Source organism: Poecilia latipinna, unplaced genomic scaffold (genome assembly GCF_001443285.1).
Source record: "Poecilia latipinna isolate Pla-1442-1.1 unplaced genomic scaffold, P_latipinna-1.0 Scaffold257, whole genome shotgun sequence".
In the NCBI taxonomy this organism is placed as follows: domain Eukaryota; kingdom Metazoa; phylum Chordata; class Actinopteri; order Cyprinodontiformes; family Poeciliidae; genus Poecilia; species Poecilia latipinna.
This window is the reverse complement of record NW_015112873.1, coordinates 413,499-430,937: the sequence shown is the minus strand read 5'-3', so window position 1 is coordinate 430,937 and position 17,439 is coordinate 413,499. Positions and strand designations below refer to the sequence as shown.

General features: G+C 38.8%; 1 protein-coding gene across 1 annotated transcript; it reads left to right on the top strand.

Moving 5' to 3' along the window:
• Window positions 1-517: 517 nt before the first annotated feature.
• LOC106947850 (serine/threonine-protein kinase 35-like) lies at window positions 518-12,092 on the top strand. Its single transcript, XM_015033126.1, has 2 exons — window positions 518-1,608; window positions 11,416-12,092. Exon 1 carries the CDS (start codon window positions 849-851, stop codon window positions 1,539-1,541), a length of 693 nt encoding a protein of 230 aa, XP_014888612.1. The 5' UTR covers window positions 518-848; the 3' UTR covers window positions 1,542-1,608; window positions 11,416-12,092.
• The last annotated feature ends 5,347 nt before the right edge of the window (window positions 12,093-17,439 follow it).

Below are 17,439 nucleotides of genomic sequence, written 5' to 3'. Positions count from 1 at the left end.
CTGGCTTTGCTCTTAGGTGGTGTAAAAGCAAACCAGTTCTTTTGTGGAACCAGTTAAGAACTGGTTCCAACACTAGGTCTAGTTGAGCACTGGGATCACTGATGGAAAAGTACAATTTCAATCAGTTTCAGTCCACTTGTTTTAATTACTGGAGCATTAAGAAAGTTTTTTTTACATTAACAAATAAACAAAGAACCAACTTAAATGGGATCCTTGTTGACTTTTACTACCACCTTGTCACGTTAACAAGACTTTTCTCAAAGGGCTGACTGTACAACCGATGATCAGCTGAGGGAATGTGATTTCTGGTCCTTTATCGGGTCTTCAGTGCCTCACTAGACATTATTTATCTTCTGGAAATTGTTCAGACTTGTCACTTGTTTGTTTTATTTAGAAATATTTTAATCACTAAGTGAATGATGGGGTTAGTACTGGTGTGAAAAATGAAAAAGCAGTCTAAGGTAAAACTTGGAAAGACCTTGGGAAACTGGAGAAGTATTGGAAAATGTGCCTCTATGAAAGTAAGTAAATAAATCAATTATGGTCCTGAAGGTAGAAGTGACTGAGTAAGTGGAGACTGGACATTTTTAAGCCATAGCATAGAACCTTGCCACTTTTAGCTTTCCTGGAAAATGCCATTGCTTTTATATTTGTAGAAAGGTTTTTACCGTTAAGGCTGAGCTAATGTGAAAAGAGTTGTGTTCTTGTTTCTGAGAATTATTTGATTTTTGCTTTCGCAATTTGGGCATTTTTAACTTTTAGAGTTGTAACAAAGTATTGTCTTCTTTTAATCCTAAGGTGAGCGCATCCTTGGTTACCCAGAGGAGCCATGCTACCTTTGGTTTGTCATGGAGTTCTGCGAAGGTGGGGACCTCAACCAGTACATCCTGTCTCGGCGACCCGACCCCCAGACCAACAGCAGCTTCATGCTCCAGCTAACAAGTGCCATTGCTTTCCTTCACAAGAACAACATTGTCCACCGGGACCTGAAGCCAGACAACATTCTCATCTCACAGAAATCTGGTTCACCTGTACTTAAGGTAGCAGACTTTGGCCTCAGTAAGGTTTGTGCTGGACTAACCTCCAAGAGCAGTGAAGAAGATCCTACAGCGAGAGCTGCTGGCAAAGGGAGCAACCAGTACAACACTGTCAACATCAACAAGTTCTGGTTATCGTCAGCTTGCGGCTCTGACTTCTACATGGCCCCGGAGGTTTGGGAGGGCCACTACACAGCTAAAGCTGACATCTTTGCCCTTGGCATCATCATTTGGGCAATGGTCGAACGAATCACGTTTATTGATGCAGAGTCGAAGCGTGAACTACTGGGCACGTATGTTCGACAGGGCTCTGAGATCATTCCTGTTGGGGAAGCTCTGCTGGAGAACCCCAAGATGGTTCTGCACATCCCTCAGAAGGCCAGGAGCTCTATGACTGATGGGGTAAAGAAGCTCCTTCTGGACATGCTTGCAGTAAACCCTCAGGACCGACCAGATGCTCTCCAACTGGAAATAAGAATGGATCAAGTCACTTTTGCTGCATGACAAACGCTTCTTAAACCTTTCCTTTTTCACCCCAACCCATCCAAGAAGGGACCCATTTCCTCTCCAGGTAGGCTGCCTCTCATTCTTCCATGTTGGTAATTAGAGGTGTGCCGATCGATCGGCCACCGATCATAATCGACTGATTTCCGTGACAAAGTGTATGATTGGTGATCGCTGATCACTGTCTCTTGTAGCCGATCACATGTATCTCACTTCGCAGCCTGCGTGTGCAGCTCATCTCCTTTTTCCTTCACACTGTGCAAGCATGCAGCAACAAATCCTAAACAATGTCGTGTGAAACTTTAAAGCTCAGAATCAACGGGGACGTTTGCGTGTTGTGATGGAAAATTACCTTGAGTTGAAGCACGGGTCAAAATGCATCAACACAACAAATCTAATATGACATTTAAAAAACAAACACTTGACGGAGTTTGGCTACATTGAGGCTCAATGCAGGAAAAAGAGACATTCGGAGCGATCAGACAGCAGTCAGCAGGTAAAGCAGCACACAACTACCAACAGTCAGAGTGTGATGGTGAGGAAGCAAATAAACCGAAAAATAATTTAAGTCTTTGGGCCAGTGTCTTTCCCACGCTGAGAGGGTGAATTCATTAAGTTCATCCAACTCGATTCATTCAGTTGTTTTAAATTAATTCATTAAGTGTCTTAAAAATGACAAATTTAAGTCAGTCTCGCTCAAATCATTTAGTTTTCTTCAAATAAAGAAGTAAACTAATAAATGATTTCTGTTTTACCAGGCTTTTTTTTTGGCTCAGGCAGCCTGTGAGAGTAGTTAGACAGGAAAGTGAGTAATGACAGAGGGAGGAGACATGCAGCTAAGATCATCAGGCTGGAATCGACCTTACGACGGCCACATTGAGGACTAATGTCTCTTTATGTGAGTTGTGCTCTACCCCTGCGTCACCACAGCAGCAGGTTGGTACAGGATCTGTCCAGGTGAATCTTGTCATGACTTCAGATGTGGGATACGAACGCGGCATTGAACTTAATTGTTTCAAACACACTTTTTATAGTGCTAGTTAATTTGAATTGGTTAGTTTTGTAACTTTTAGCTTAATTAAAATTAAGTTGTCATCACTAGAACAAATAAATTAAGTGAGATTAATGTAAATAAGTCCATAAAATGAACTACAGCCAAAAACACTTTTTAGAGTGTAAGGCTTTGAATATAGTCAAAAATAAAAATCGAAACTTCAACCTTTTTCTGTATTTTTTTTTTAATCCAGTTTCAAAGCTGGATATATTTTTTTAACTCAGGGTGTGGTAACCAGAGAGCTGCCTATCACAAATGAAAGTTGGCATTTATGCTGCTACTGGGAACAAGGAAAGGTACAATCTGAGCCTGAGGCCAAACAGCCTTTGATTAGATGTTAACACCTGGGACGTGTGAGTGAAGACCAAAACAAGGTGTTGGCACCGAATATCTTTAGCATTGCATGCTGATTATGTGAAATGCTCTAACAGCAGGCTGTGAATAGGGCTGTGCCATTGTCAGGGAGCACATGACAACTAACACAAAACAATGAAATAAATTCCAAAACTTGCGGGATAATAAAGAGGCAGGCTCACAAAGAGACTTGCAAATATGTTTGTACTCAAGTTTTTAGTTCATGTATTCATCTTCAGTCAGTTTAATAGGTGAACTCTCACTTTGCACATACTTTTGTGTCCATGTAAACGACTGGATTTGGCTCCTCCGTCACACACAGATTTACCAGTACCGCCACAATGCACTCTGCCACCCATTTGCTGAGACTGGATGGTGGTAAATTTATTTTCCGGTTCGTCTGTAAAGTTACTCTTGCGTTAAGCATCAACTACAGCACAGCCAAATGCTGTGTTCAGTCTATGCGCTCACCTGTATAAATACACCCGCCGCACGCTTCCCCGCCGTTCGCTCGGAACCGGCCAGCAGAAAGCAACTCTGAGAGGAGAAAGGCTGTTGTACTCCATGCATCTTACCAGTTACTTTAAGGATGTTTCTTGGTCCCCAGAAAAACAATCAATAGACATTATCAATCAATAAAATTCCCCTGGATCAAACTTGAAAATTGGACATTATGCTGCTAACCCTTCGAGGCAGATAATAATATGCCTCTAGGAGTTTTAATAATCGAGGTACTGGAATCATTTGAGGAGTCGTTGCAGCCCTACTTTCAGTAGATATCCGAGATGCACTCTGACCTAAACTTTAATTCATTTATGCTAATATACAAGGTAAACAACTCCATGCAACTAAATAGGAGTGAAACAGTTTGAACATCATGATTATTGTTTGCACATTCGTTTAGATTATCAAATGCAGTTGGTAGGTTAGTTATATAACTGATAATGGTCCAAATTTTAAAATCTAAAGAGAGAGCTTATTTAAATCTTGCATGTGAATTCTCCACTCTAAACTCTTTAGCAAAAATGTGTTTGTGGTGGCAGCAATGCAGTAAAGTGTCCCTGTAAGATCTTAATTGTCTCAGTTTGCTATTTGGAGCAGAAGCTCCCTGTATGACATCAAACTGCCGCTGAGTGGATGCTCAGCCACCCAAACCGGCCGCCTGTTTGTTTGAACGTGAACTCTCCACTGACCAGGCCTGAGTTCTGGGTTTGTTTGACAAATTAGCTCAGCCATTCTGTTAGCTCTTCATCACAATAGGCTGCTCACGCTGTGATGTAACACCACCCAGCTGCTCAGGGTGGGGAGCACTCAGGGCAGAGCAATCAGGATGTTTCCTTGCTGCCTCCGATTGGCCTCGTTCTCTTGTGGCACGATGGAATAGACGGTTACGCAATAGACTAGCTCTCGTTCAGTTGATAAAGCTGTCATCTGTTGGAAAGAAGGATTAGTGATTAGTGTTGGAAAGGAGGGGAGGGGAGTGGCTGTTGGACCTGCTACTGGGGTGTTCGTGTCTGCAGCTGCTAAACTGAAGCGAGCTGACAACGGTAGGATGAACACAGCTAAACCTGCGAGGCATGATGGAACAACAAGCCTGGTTTTATTTCTCTTGTATTATGCAGAATCTACCACTCAGTCACACAAAGAACATTTTAAAGAATTAAATCATGAGGATAAAGTCGAAATAATATGCATACATACAGTGTGTATATGCGTATACACATTTATATTTAAATATGCATGTATTTACAAAAATACACATCCAGTACTTGCATGCATGGTTACACAATACATATAAACATCTACATAACAGTATAAGCTTTTATCATTTTCTACTTTAAGGCTCTTTTAAAGAAAGGGCATAATTAAAAATCATCATTCAGTTCATTCCACAGTTTCACGCCAATAACTGCAACACATCTAAACCTTACCTCTTTTTCCCTCTAACAAACCTCGCAAATTATATTTATTCTCTCTTAACTTAAATGATCTTTCTTCTGAAAGAAGATTTTTGTTCAAAGCTTTATACCAGTATTTCCAGTGTTTTTATATGTACATTGTCTTTACATTTAAAAGTATTACTTTGAATAAAAAGTTAGTTAGTTGGTTCACAATATCCCATTTATGAATAAACCTAAAAGCTATTTTTTGTAACTTAACTAATATACCAATGGTTGTTGTACTTGCATTTACCCAAACGTCTGAGCAATATGACAAATGGGGCATAACCAATGAGGAGTGTACAACATTCAGCCTTTAACATTTATTAAATCTTTAATTTTAAACAACATTCCAATAGTTACAACAATTGCATTTAATATATTCAATATGAGGCTTCTAACTGAGTTTGTTGTCTAGAATGATCCCTTAAAGATTTTCTGATAAACTATCAATTTAAACTCCATTTATTTAAAACTTTGCATTATTATTAATCCTATTACCAGAAAATATGATAGGTTTAGTTTTTTGGGTTTTTTTCATGATAAATTTTATAAGCAAATCACTTTTTCAGCTCCTTTTTCACTATGCGGCTCAGAACATGAGAATACAGTGAAAAAGTTATAAAACTTGTTTATCATTCATTCATCCACTCTGGCCATTTTCATGTAATCTCAATGATCATGGTTTACAGGTGACAAACTCAAAATTCAATGTCTCAGAAAATTAATATTACAAAAAAGGCATATTTAAAGAAAAATGTCATCTACTGGGAAGTGCGTTCATTACTATGCACTTATTATTTTTTTCAGGTAATTTCTCTTTTTGTTCAACATGTAATGTTGGACTAGAAGTATCTTCTTATTACATATCAGATCCCAGCAGCCACCAGTGAACTCCATGCATGTGGTGGATGTTTCCTGCTGAGGTCGGAGGTCAAGCTGATGTGAAACACCAGTTCTGCTCTGCAGTGCACACACAGAGCTGTGTAACCTTTTCTATTTAAAGTGATCCCACACTGTAGGCAGATTTTGTCTCTTTCTTGGTGGCAGTTCCTTCTGTCCCCCGCCGCCTCCCTGCACAGATGCTAACAGCACTTAGCACTGGAAGTGAGAGCGTTCAGCTGTACAAACCATTATCCGGGTGGAACACAGCGAGATAAATGGCTAAACAGTTTAATGGACCTTCAGTTCAGACCATTTGCCTTGAAGAATTTTAAACACTGAGGTCCTGGAGTCATTAAATGAATCGTATCGGCCCCATCGGTAACTAATATTTGTGTTTTACTGTGTTTGGGGCTTTTAAAGTCCTCTTACAATGAAAAAGTCATTTATAGAGCTGCCTTTAGGTGAAATCAGAATATTGAAAATCATGTGCATGTTTTTACTTTGACGTCCATCTGACCAGTCCTCAAACTGCCATCTGATTCCTCTGCTGGACAGCGAGTGCTGCTGGTTCAAGGCTTATGGAGGCTTTGGTCGGGAACATTTTGTCCTCTCGCTGCGTGCCAGGCTTACGCCTCTCTTAAACAGGCCAGAGCTCTGACAGCGCCTCTCTTCCTCTGTGTATACTCATTACTTCAGGAATCAAAAACTTTTTTTGTTTAACTGACAGCACTGACAATCGTTCTACAAGTTGAGGCATTTCAACACCCAGAGTGGTTCTAATGCATATGCCAATGCCTCCAAGGCTTTGCTGCTTCGCAGTTTAATGCTCAAAAGCATTTAAATACTGGATTCAGATAATTCAGACTTTCTGATAGTACTCCTCTGAAGGACGCTGTGCTGTACAACATGTTCTGAACAGCAGTTGGGGAACCAGAGGGAGGCACCTTCCTGAGATCTGGGAGTGTCCATTACGTTTGTGCCCATAGGATGCTTGTAAACGTCTGGGTTTACAAGACGTTTACGGAGGCTGTTAAAAAATTTTTTTTTCTGGAATTCAGAGCCAGTTACACAAGCGAGCTGTTGCATAACTGGTCGACTAAAACACCTCACTGTGTTTTTGTTTATCAAGACGTTTAACAGAATTGAGCAGAAAACTCAGAAAAATAGATTTCTAAATCTATAGCGTTATAAGTTGTGGTAAAATGAATCGGACTTAAATCAAGCCTGGTCAGAAATGTGATCTATTATCTCTTCTTTCTCCATAAAAATGTACAGCTCATGGATAGTAGAGGCATAACCGTGACTACGCTTTAGAATAACATTTGTCCACATCTTTTCCAGTCTGCTGTCCTCATTCATGGTGACTGTGTTGGATCTAATTGGTTTACACGTCTCAATCCCCTTTAAGTCGAACGGATCCGTCACATGCTTTGTGTGGTTGTATTGTCCTGCCTTTATGATGTTAATGGGATTATTTTGTGAATAATAAAGCAGAATAGCCGTCTCTCTAGGTGTAAATAATTGATGAAAAGGGGAGCTGGCAGCATTTGCTGAAATAAGGAGGGATTTGGAAGACCTGTGTCTCTGCTGAGTGTTTAAACTGGAAAAATTATTGTATATTTTCATGCTTTTAATGTTCAGCTAAAAAAAAAATTAAGCTAGACTGTTTTTGCGGTTGTTTGTGCCCCAAAAATTAAATGGGATAGTCAGATTTTTTTTCTTTTGTCAACATATGGCTAGTCCATTGGGTTTACCAATCTTTTTTTCTCTATAGTTAAGAAATAAGAGACTTAACACTTATTGCCTGGTTTTACTTATACTTATATAAAAATTAGTTGCATTTTTCTGCCAAGAAGATCTACATTTTGTAAATATTACAACATGAATATTACTTCAAAACCCAGGTATGACGTAAGATGGCGACAGTCATAATTTGACATTGTGAGAATGAAAAGGGTAGAGTATCTGTTCTGGTTCGGGGAAGAGGTCCTGCTCCAAGTGGAATAGTTCAAGTATCTCAGGATCTTGTTCACAAATGAATGAATGAAAATTGGAGCCGCGTCTGTAGTAAAGCAGGCGCTGCAATGTTCTGTCATGGTGAAGAAAGAGCTCAGTCAAAAGGCTTGACTTTTCAATCAATCTGTTTTCTCTACTTGGGCTCCTTCCCCCGCGACCCGACCCCTGATCAGCAGAAGAAAATGGATGGATGGATGGATGAGATTTTCCCAGTGCAATAAAAATTTAATTTTGAGTGAAAGTGTAACAGTTTTGTTGTGATCTAGTTGTTTAGACGTCTTTCACGCCGGATCGTTTTGAAACCAGATCCCCCACGGAGGCGTCTGCAGGCGTGAAAGCGCCCAGGCGCAGAATGAATGATTGCAGGGTTCATTCTGCACATGCATAGGTAGATAACAAAAACAATGGCGGACAGCATTGTGCTCTGCTCTGCTACTTAACCTGTTGAGTTTAACACAATCCCTGCTGTAGAATAGATCTGTGTTGCTTGGTTGGATGGGTTGCTGTTTACGATGAAGTGGAAGCGAGTGAAATGGAAGCTAAGAGTTAAAAGTTCATGCATGTTCAATGATGTGCAAAAATCATAGCACCATTTAGCGGCTTGGCATGAACAATACAGCTGACTTGAGGCGTCTCAATGGTCTCAACATGGAGCTTTTCCCCAATCAACATCCGAAAATACCAGCATTTTCCAGACAGCGGTCTCGTGGAGACGCAGCCTTTAGATCAGGACTTTAAGCTGTGAAGTGCACTTGAATTGCGAGATGAACTGGAACATCTGCTTTTAATTTGAAAGCCTCTTATTTGTGTGCTAATGATGCTAATAGTTCCCTTCATTTCCATTAGTGAGGGAGTGTTGGCATTCCTGCTGGCTCTCTGTTGTTTTGAGGTCGTAAAACATGCAAATCAACACATTCCATCAGCATTTCTATGAAACTGCTGATGATGTAAACTTGGCTTCATGCCATTGAAAGGCTGGTGATGCAGAGCATCGTCATAAGCAAATTTAAACGCAGATAAGAGGGAATACTATTTTTGCAAATGTTCTCTTCCACTTTTTCTTATTTGGGCTTCTTTGGTTGTTCTCCAATCATTTCTTCTTGCAATTAAGCAAAAGACATTTGAAACATTACATCAGAACTGGTCAGGTCAGGCATTAGTTTCAGACATGAGCAGGACCAGTTTATTGGAGGAAAGAGACAGTACTCTGAGAACATCTGACAATGCTGATCTTGTTGATACTTACTGAAGAACTCTTTGCAGGCGATCAGATCGTGACTAGTGTTCACCTAAAATAATCAAAATGTTCCTGAAGCTCTTTTAATTGCTGCTGAAACTTACGGTCAAATGGAGACAGTCTTGTTTTTCTGTTGGGAAGAAGTGAACTAAGCCAAAAGTTGATGTATTATACTATATCCTCAAATTAGATTTTTAGTATCTGGGTTGCTTGTGTGCACTCTGTGTGTTTTTTTTCTCTATTGACAGATTTAAACAAAAACTAAGCGCACATTTAGAGGTGTTGGACTAGAAATCCTGAGTCAGCAGTATGGAGTGGATGCTGTAGTTTTGGATGAGGCTCTCCAGCTCGCATGCCTCCTGCTGAGCTTGTGTTCCTAACATGTGCACTGCTGTTATGCAACCTGTAAAAGGGGAACGAGCCGCTGCATGTCGGCCGCTGGGCTATTCTTAGAGCCGAGCGCTGAACCCAACATGGACGCAGGTTCAGCAAGATTCCCTCCAGGAACAAACTGCGGCTGAGACTCTACCCCACAATAACACTTGGTCTTCTTCCCTTCTGTTCAAGCATGGCCACATATCCTGTTTGATTCCACACATACTAACATGATGGATGATACATACATGATGATTGATATATGGTACATGATGGATTTAGCATTTTGGTGATATATGGTGCCAATACTTGTACAGTTGGTTAGGACCATTCTAAACTACTTATTAGAGATGTGGCCTATGCATGCAACAAATTTATGTAAGCTGAATGTTTGTTTAAAAAAAAAAAAAAGTCTATACCAAGAAGTTTCAGAAAATAATTTCACGTGAAAATGTAGATGATTTTACTCTGGAATATTGAAATCTCTTTATATGTAAGTTGATGTTTCATCTATATCTTTAGATGTATTTGACAATTTTCTCTGCCAGTCAGTCTGTTGTCCAGCAACACCGTCTTTGGAGATGTTCTGGAGAAATCAAACCTAAATCTGTTTATGTTTTGTGAAACCATGGTTTGAAAGTTTTGCCCGAACATCAACTGAGAACAACACAGATCAGCTCTCACAATGCTAATGAGGAGCATGAAGTCCATGGTCTTCATGGAGCATGAAGTCCAAAACTTTGTTGACATTCCGCTAAAAACCCCACAATTTTATAATTGTGGGGTTGTAATTAAACAACAAACACAATTAAAATAACATGTGAATAAGTTTGTTCACGAAATAAAAACCCTGCCATGATGTTCCAACTATTTCCTGTTGTTGTCTTCATGGTTTGCGCCAGTGACAATATCCGGTTGTTGATCACATGACTCGTGATTAAAAAAAAAAAAAAAAGGGCTTCCATTTGCAGTTTTACAAAATAAACTACTTTTGATACAGCTGAAAAATCACTTCGTTCTAACACAAAAACTTTTATTGAGAAACGTGTTCTGTTGAAACTGTAGCCATTAAACAAATTTACTTTTGCTATTCTAATTTTTGTAATTTTAAGGCCAATGGAAGCACAGCTGTCTTATTTTTGCTGTACATATATTACTGTATATTTATATATAAGTGGATCTATATACATATTGTTTTTGTACCTTTTTCACCTACCAAGGGGTGTGATATGAATTATTTCTTTTATAGGGCTCAAAATAAACAACATGGAGCTTGCCTTTGAATATGTAGGGTTTTCTAAAATGACTGTGCCACAGGACTAAATATATACACAAAAATTATAGCTGGATAACTGGACAGACTATTGTGGTTGATGGATATTATCTCACCCTATACCAGAACCAAAACCAGTTCTTGAAATGTAAACCTGATATTACAATTTTAAATATTAAACGTCTAAACAAATCCTAAATGCACAAGGTGTGGCAGTTTCTTTAGTTGCACCTACAGCAAATCCCAACATTATCGGTTCAATGAACAGAAAACAGGACATTTGTCCAGGAAGGTGATTCCAGTGGAGCTGCTCCTTCCTGAGGTCGTCATTTCCTACTGCTGCTCCTCTGCAGGATAATACTCGAGCAACCTTGTTTTGACGTCGCATCCTTGTTCAGTTTTGATTTTGAATAACTGCAAAGGGTAAAAAGGAAACCAAAGACGGATATTGAAGCATCATTTAAAACCACTTTTTACCACATTAGAGGGAAACCTCTCTGCCTGTCAAAAAAGAAAGAAGATTTTTGCTGAGTAAACTCACAGGGCTCAAGGCTTTGAGGAATAAAAATTTAACTATGGTTTCGGATACTGAATGAGACAAAGCAAAGCTGAAGGTGGATTGTAAAAGTTGGGTTTCTTCCATCATAAACAGATTCTTTGACAGCAGGAACTGACAGCCTGAAAAAGTAACTGTGTGTGTCGTCGCCTCTTTCTGACCTCTTCACTCTGTTTCTCTGCAGACTTGTCGTCTCCATGGCGGTGGACGGGGAAGGAAAAAGGACTGACAACCTGAAATGTGAAGACTCATGATCTAGAACTGAGGCTGCAAGACAAACTGGAGCATTATTCCAAACCTCTGGGGCAGAAAAATATGCAAATAAACTCGTTACAATCTCATTTTTATTTTCTATTAGCTTACTGGGGAGATGGACAATGTCAGAGTGAAGTCAGAGTGCTGGCTGGATCAGAAAGCAGCTTTCATTTTGTAATCTAGTTTGTTTTATGAGTTTGTTCTTCCTTAACTTTTGTACTGTACTGAACTATGAGGCAGGTTAGCTGTGTTCTCACTGATTAAAGCATTCGTGGGAGTAATAACTCTGAAGAACAGATGACTGCTACCCTCAAACATCCCTGTGCCTTTAAGAAGATTCACCCCCGAGTCGACTGGATCTGCGGGAGAATCCATCCTGAAGGTTCTGAACCGAGATGGGAACCTGAGAAGTCTGTGAACTTGTGAAGTTTCAGGCTAGCAAAATGTGCAAACACTTTTGTTTCTAATGTTGTGACACTTTTTGAATGATTCATCAAGCGGGTATGATATCAGAGGAGACGGTGAGGGGTCTCTTGGAGTTCAACACTGAGGTGCAATTAGGAATCAGAAAAATCTCCCACTAGCTGAAATACAGAGAACGACAGCGATGTGTGCTGCTAATGATCTGCGCCACATTCCAGAAGTAGAAGGATGAAAATCTAATGGGTTTTCAGAGTTGAGATGAACTCGTCATATCAGGCCTTTCAACCTGTGCAGGTGTAACCAAACAAGAGAGTTTAAACTTGTCTTACTGGGCATTACTTCCTGTTTCAACCAAAGAGCCCCTCATGGACCAAGTGCACACGGTTTTTCTTTGCCATAAGAGTTCTTCTTGACCAAGGAATCGGTTTCTGATTATTTTTTTCCAGCGCTAGCAGATGTTTTAGCAACTGAATGTTTTTTTTGTTGAGGTTGAGTGTGGCATTTTGGACAGGCTGACAGAAAACCTCAATATACATTAGAAAATGTGCAGATTTCAGCCATTTCCAGCATTGCACCTTTTATATTTTCAAGCTTGTAATGGGTTTGGATGGTGTGAAGTGGGTTACTTTGTAGCTTTTACAACGTGAGCAGTATTGAGTCTTTAAATATTTCACTGTCTCTGCCATTTGGGGGTTTCTTCAGGAAATTGGAAGCTGTACCATCTGAGAATGATTCCAAAGGCACATGGAGACACTCGTCCTTTTCTCTGGCCCCTTCCCTCTTCTTATTGAAGTGATTTGAACTCTTTCGGTTGTAGCCTGCTGACTGGTTAGACAGGAAATCAACGGTTGGACTTGTCTGTTATAGAGCCCTAAAGGCAAATGAAAAATCCAGAGCTTGAAGGACTTCCAGGGAAATACGACTGAACAAACAGCCTACACAGAGAGAGAGAGAGCATGAAATGTCACCAGCCTCTCTTTGGGACACGAGTGTCCTTCAGTGACTTGGCTCTGCAGCCACAGCAGTTCTGAGACTTGTTCTAGTTCTTCTGTAGCGTGATCCTACCTCGTGCTTAACACTCGTCACCCTCAACTGTCTGTAGTAACGTCTTAGGTGTGAGGATAGGATGCACAGTGGCTGAGTAGGAAAGCATCTTACCTCATAGTGTCTTATTCTTCCTTCTGTGGTTCTGGCTGGAAGCCAACACCCGTCTTTTTCCCAGAGTTTTGACTAAATGTACATCTCACCTAGGAGCCACAGTATGTTCATTTAAAAACTAAGGCTCCAATAAGGGTTTTTACCAGGAGTTTATTTAAAGGCAGACGGTGGTATTTTACTCCCTTCTGGGTACATCTGGATGCTCAGACTGGCATGAGATCGACAGGAAGATTGAAAATCATATGTAGATTAATTCTGCATGGAAGTCTGAGAAGGCTGCTTTTGTTTTGAAAGGCTTCTGTAGTTATTGGGAAAGCTTCAGTGGGCCAAAGTCAATGACTGATCCAGAATGTACCATAGTTAAGTCTATAAGCTCAGGTTGTTGAGAACAGCAAATGAATTACATAAAAGTTGCAGTATGTAACTCATAAAAATATTTTTAATATGCATTTAAAACTGTCACCATGTCGTGAAAGTCTGTTATGAGACAGTCTGTTAAAAGATTGATCTCCTCCACCTCCTTCCTGTGCTGCTGTTGCCGCCTGAAGAAATGCCGACCAAAAGCGACCAATCAGAGCCAGGAGGTGGGTCTAATGGCGGGAAAATAACTAACCGGTACAATAAAACCTTTTATCCGCCGTCATTGGTGGCTATGCTAACAAGTCTTAGCATTCACAGGAGGCTCTGCTAATGGGGAGTAGCTGTTGATTGATGGCGCTAACACCGGTCTTCAGGTTCTGATTAGTTGTTTCTAGTTAGCATTGGGAGAAGGCAGGAAAACTTTAATTGTTTTTTTGTCCCTCCACAGATCATCTCTTGTATTACACTATCGCGACTTGGTGACAGTTTCAACAGATATGTAACAAAATATTTTTTTTAATAAAAGTTATATACTGCAGCTTTTAATTCAGCATGGCGGGTCATGTTTTCCTGCTCAGCTCTAACTGTGTGTTTGCTCTCAGTAACTTGTGTGGTCAAAATGTTAAAGGGTACCAAACATCAAACTGTGAAGGTTTCAGTTCTACGATATAATAGAGATTTTTTTTATTTTTTATTTTTTTTTTACCTGTAAGGTGTTAATTCTGTCCTCTGTTTTGTGTTTCATCTTTATAGCCACCAAACGCAGTGAAAAGTCATAGTTCATGTCACAGTTTGTGCTCACTTTCTCTGCTGCTGTTTTTCCATGTACCTTTGTTGCAGAATATTGATAACTTCACTTGAACACTATGCAACAAAAGATTTAATTGCCTCACTGTAAATGCTGCACAGAGCCACACCCTCCTCGAACTCTTGTGGATGATATCTTGAACTCTTTCCATGTTTTAGTGTGTACAGAATTGTCTTTCAGGTGTAACATAGCAAATTTTTTGTTGTTAATAAAGCTGGCAGGAGCCATTAGATGTTTGAGGAAAACATCTGTTATTTTGCTGTAAATATCTTTGACAACTTTTCTGCAAATAAAAGCTTAAAATGTGAATTCGTGGAAGTCGGTGTGTGATTCGGTGATGACATCCTAGTCTGGCAAGTAGAAGATTGGTTTGTTTTACAGCGACTGTGACCAGCTGTGTGTTTTCAAGCAACAGGAGGTTGAATTCCTGCTGGATTAATTAAGTTTTATCTGCCTAGAAATACCAGATGGCCTTTGATCGCTTCAAGCTAAATCCATCCTGTAGTCTGGAAATTGTTTTCAAATGCAAATGGAAGATCTTTTCCAGATTCCACCAATCGTTCTGGTTGCATTTAAATGTTTAGAAAATATTAGGTAACACTTTATTTGAAGGGGGGTGAATAAGACTGTCATGACACTGTCATAAACACCTGTCATGAACATGAATAAGCCTTCATGAATATTTATGACTGTTATAAAGCCTCATTCGGTAAATTATGACACTTTTAATACAAAGTTGACATTATTCAAAATGTCGTTGTTATGACATCTTGACATTAACCAGGAAATCATTACTTATATCAATTTGTTCTAAAAGTATTACTGATTGCACTATTTTTTTTGTTATTAAAGGTAAAATTTAAACAGTAATCACAATTATTCAATCAAAAAACCCGAATCTCTAATAAAATAATAAATAAAATTGTGATCAAAACTTTTAGAACTGTAATGATTTTTTTTAAAAACCAAAAAAATTATTTTTAATTTTTTTTAAATTAAAATCTCAAATTTTTGTCTCATGAAGTTAAAAAGTTATTTGCAAAATATAAACTTTTATTTGCGCGTGTCATAAATCTTTGGTTGCGATTTTCTTTTCTTTTTTGGTTGCGCTTCTCCAACTTTTGCTTGCGATTCTGTTTTTGTTTGCGAATCTACGCAGCCCCCTTTGGGACATGGGGAATTTATTTTTCATTTGTGTTTTCTAGCAAACATATGCGTTACATCGCAATAGGTTTTGCGTTCTCTCGCAAGAATACTGTAAGGCTTTCTTATGTGTCTATTGTACTTTCTGCTATATGGTTACCTATGTTAATATCTCGTTGTGAAGTTTCTGAAGTTTTATCTTTTTCTTTAGGATAGAAATGCATCACAAACCTACGATATAAACAGAAACTTCCCGTAAAAAGGAAATAAATAATAAATAAAAAATACTTCCACACTATTTGGATCATTTCTGAGTTATTTTCACGGGGTAATAAGTCATCTGACAGTTTTGATTGTGTCTCTTTTGTGTTGGTTGTCTGAACGCTTTAAATGAATGTTTTCATGTTCAGTTCCATCTCAACTATGCAAACAGACATAAACATGCAGTGAATAAATCGATTTTCAATCAGTTTTTTTTTTGCACCAAAGAGTTAAGAGAAAACACTGAGGCTCTTTAAATGTGTATACATTTGAAATTTTAAATTGACATTTGTGACTGTATACAAAATAGACCAGCAAATATTGCAGTAAGCATATTGTGAGGGAACGCAGAAGTTTTGAGAGGTAACGCAAAAGAATATTTTTTCTCCATGAACCCCTAAAGGGCACCGTACATTACCGCCACCATCTGGTCTGGAGTGTGAACTGCAGCTAATGCCATTCACTGATAGAATTTACATCTGAAAATGGATTGGGTAAATATAGCCTCCGTGTTTTAGTTAAAACAGATCATATTCGGAGAAATGTGAAATTGAAGATAACTTCTATATTTAGTATTAAGGACATGTTTAGTGTTTTTGCTGTAGAACCTCTGTGTTGTGGAAAAATTACTTTAACAAGAGTCTGAATGAGAAGAAAATAAGAAATGTATTAAAACCTTGCAAGGTGAGAACAAAAGTACAGAGTCAAACAGTGAATCTGGCTTCTTTTTATAGGTTCTGGTCAGAGAAGAGAGATTTGATTGGACAAGAGGTGTGGATTCCTGATTGTGATGTGCCAGAGATTCTGTGGAGCCCCACACAGATGGTCTTGCCATATATTGTTAAAGATAGGGGGTTGTTCTTTGATGCTAAAGAGGGCAGATAAGTTCTACGTTTGGGAAGTAACACTTTAGATAGTCTCCAGGATCAAGGAGCTTTCCCCTGCTGTTATATGACATTGCATACTGTAAGTCTTGAGAGCAGCTTGACCAATCTAATGATAAGACTATGCAGAAATGCCTAAAGCAGGAGAGAAGTGAGGAGCACATTACAAAATTTTCCATTACATTACAACGTACATTTAAAATATACATGTATTTGAATGTATTTTAAAAATGATTATCCAAAGTATAACTTTAGTAATATATTTAATTGGAATTTAAAGTATATTTTAGAAAAAATATACTTTTAGAAAGTGTATAAAAATACATTTAAAAAAAATACCAAGCATGTTTTAAAAAATGTATTCATTTTACATTTTTAGTATAATCTTAGCTTAATAGCATACTAAAAAATGTAATTCAGAAAAATACAATGTCTACGCAAAAATATATGATCACTGAATCTAATCAGATAAAAACTAAAATAAATGTAAACTGACTGACGTAAGCTGGACTCCAGTGAACAGATTCATCATAAAATATTGAAATACTAATTTTGAATGGAGAACTGAGATGAGCAAGACAAAATGTCAGGAGTGTGTGGGTGCTGGGAGAAGTGACAAGTAAACAATAATTAAAAAAAAAAAAGCTGTAAATATCTAACATTTTGAGCTCCACACATGGGCTCAGCATATTGATTCCTGAAATATATTTGTTTTTCTTTGTCTTATTGATCATCACGTTTTCCATTAGATTCTGTCCTTTCAACCATATGCCGTCTAATGCGTGAAGACTTTGTGATCTTTCTTGTCAGTGTGGACATGTAGGAAGCCAAAACAATATGCTCGGCGTCCTGTTTGATGCAGTTGAGTAATCTTTAATGAGCCTAATGGCTTCTGCCTTTCTGTTCAGGCCTCAGC

What these genes read in the sequence shown, in the direction of transcription:
- LOC106947850 (XM_015033126.1), top strand. Translation starts at nt 849, where the DNA reads ATGGAGTTCTGCGAAGGTGGGGACCTCAACCAGTACATCCTGTCTCGG.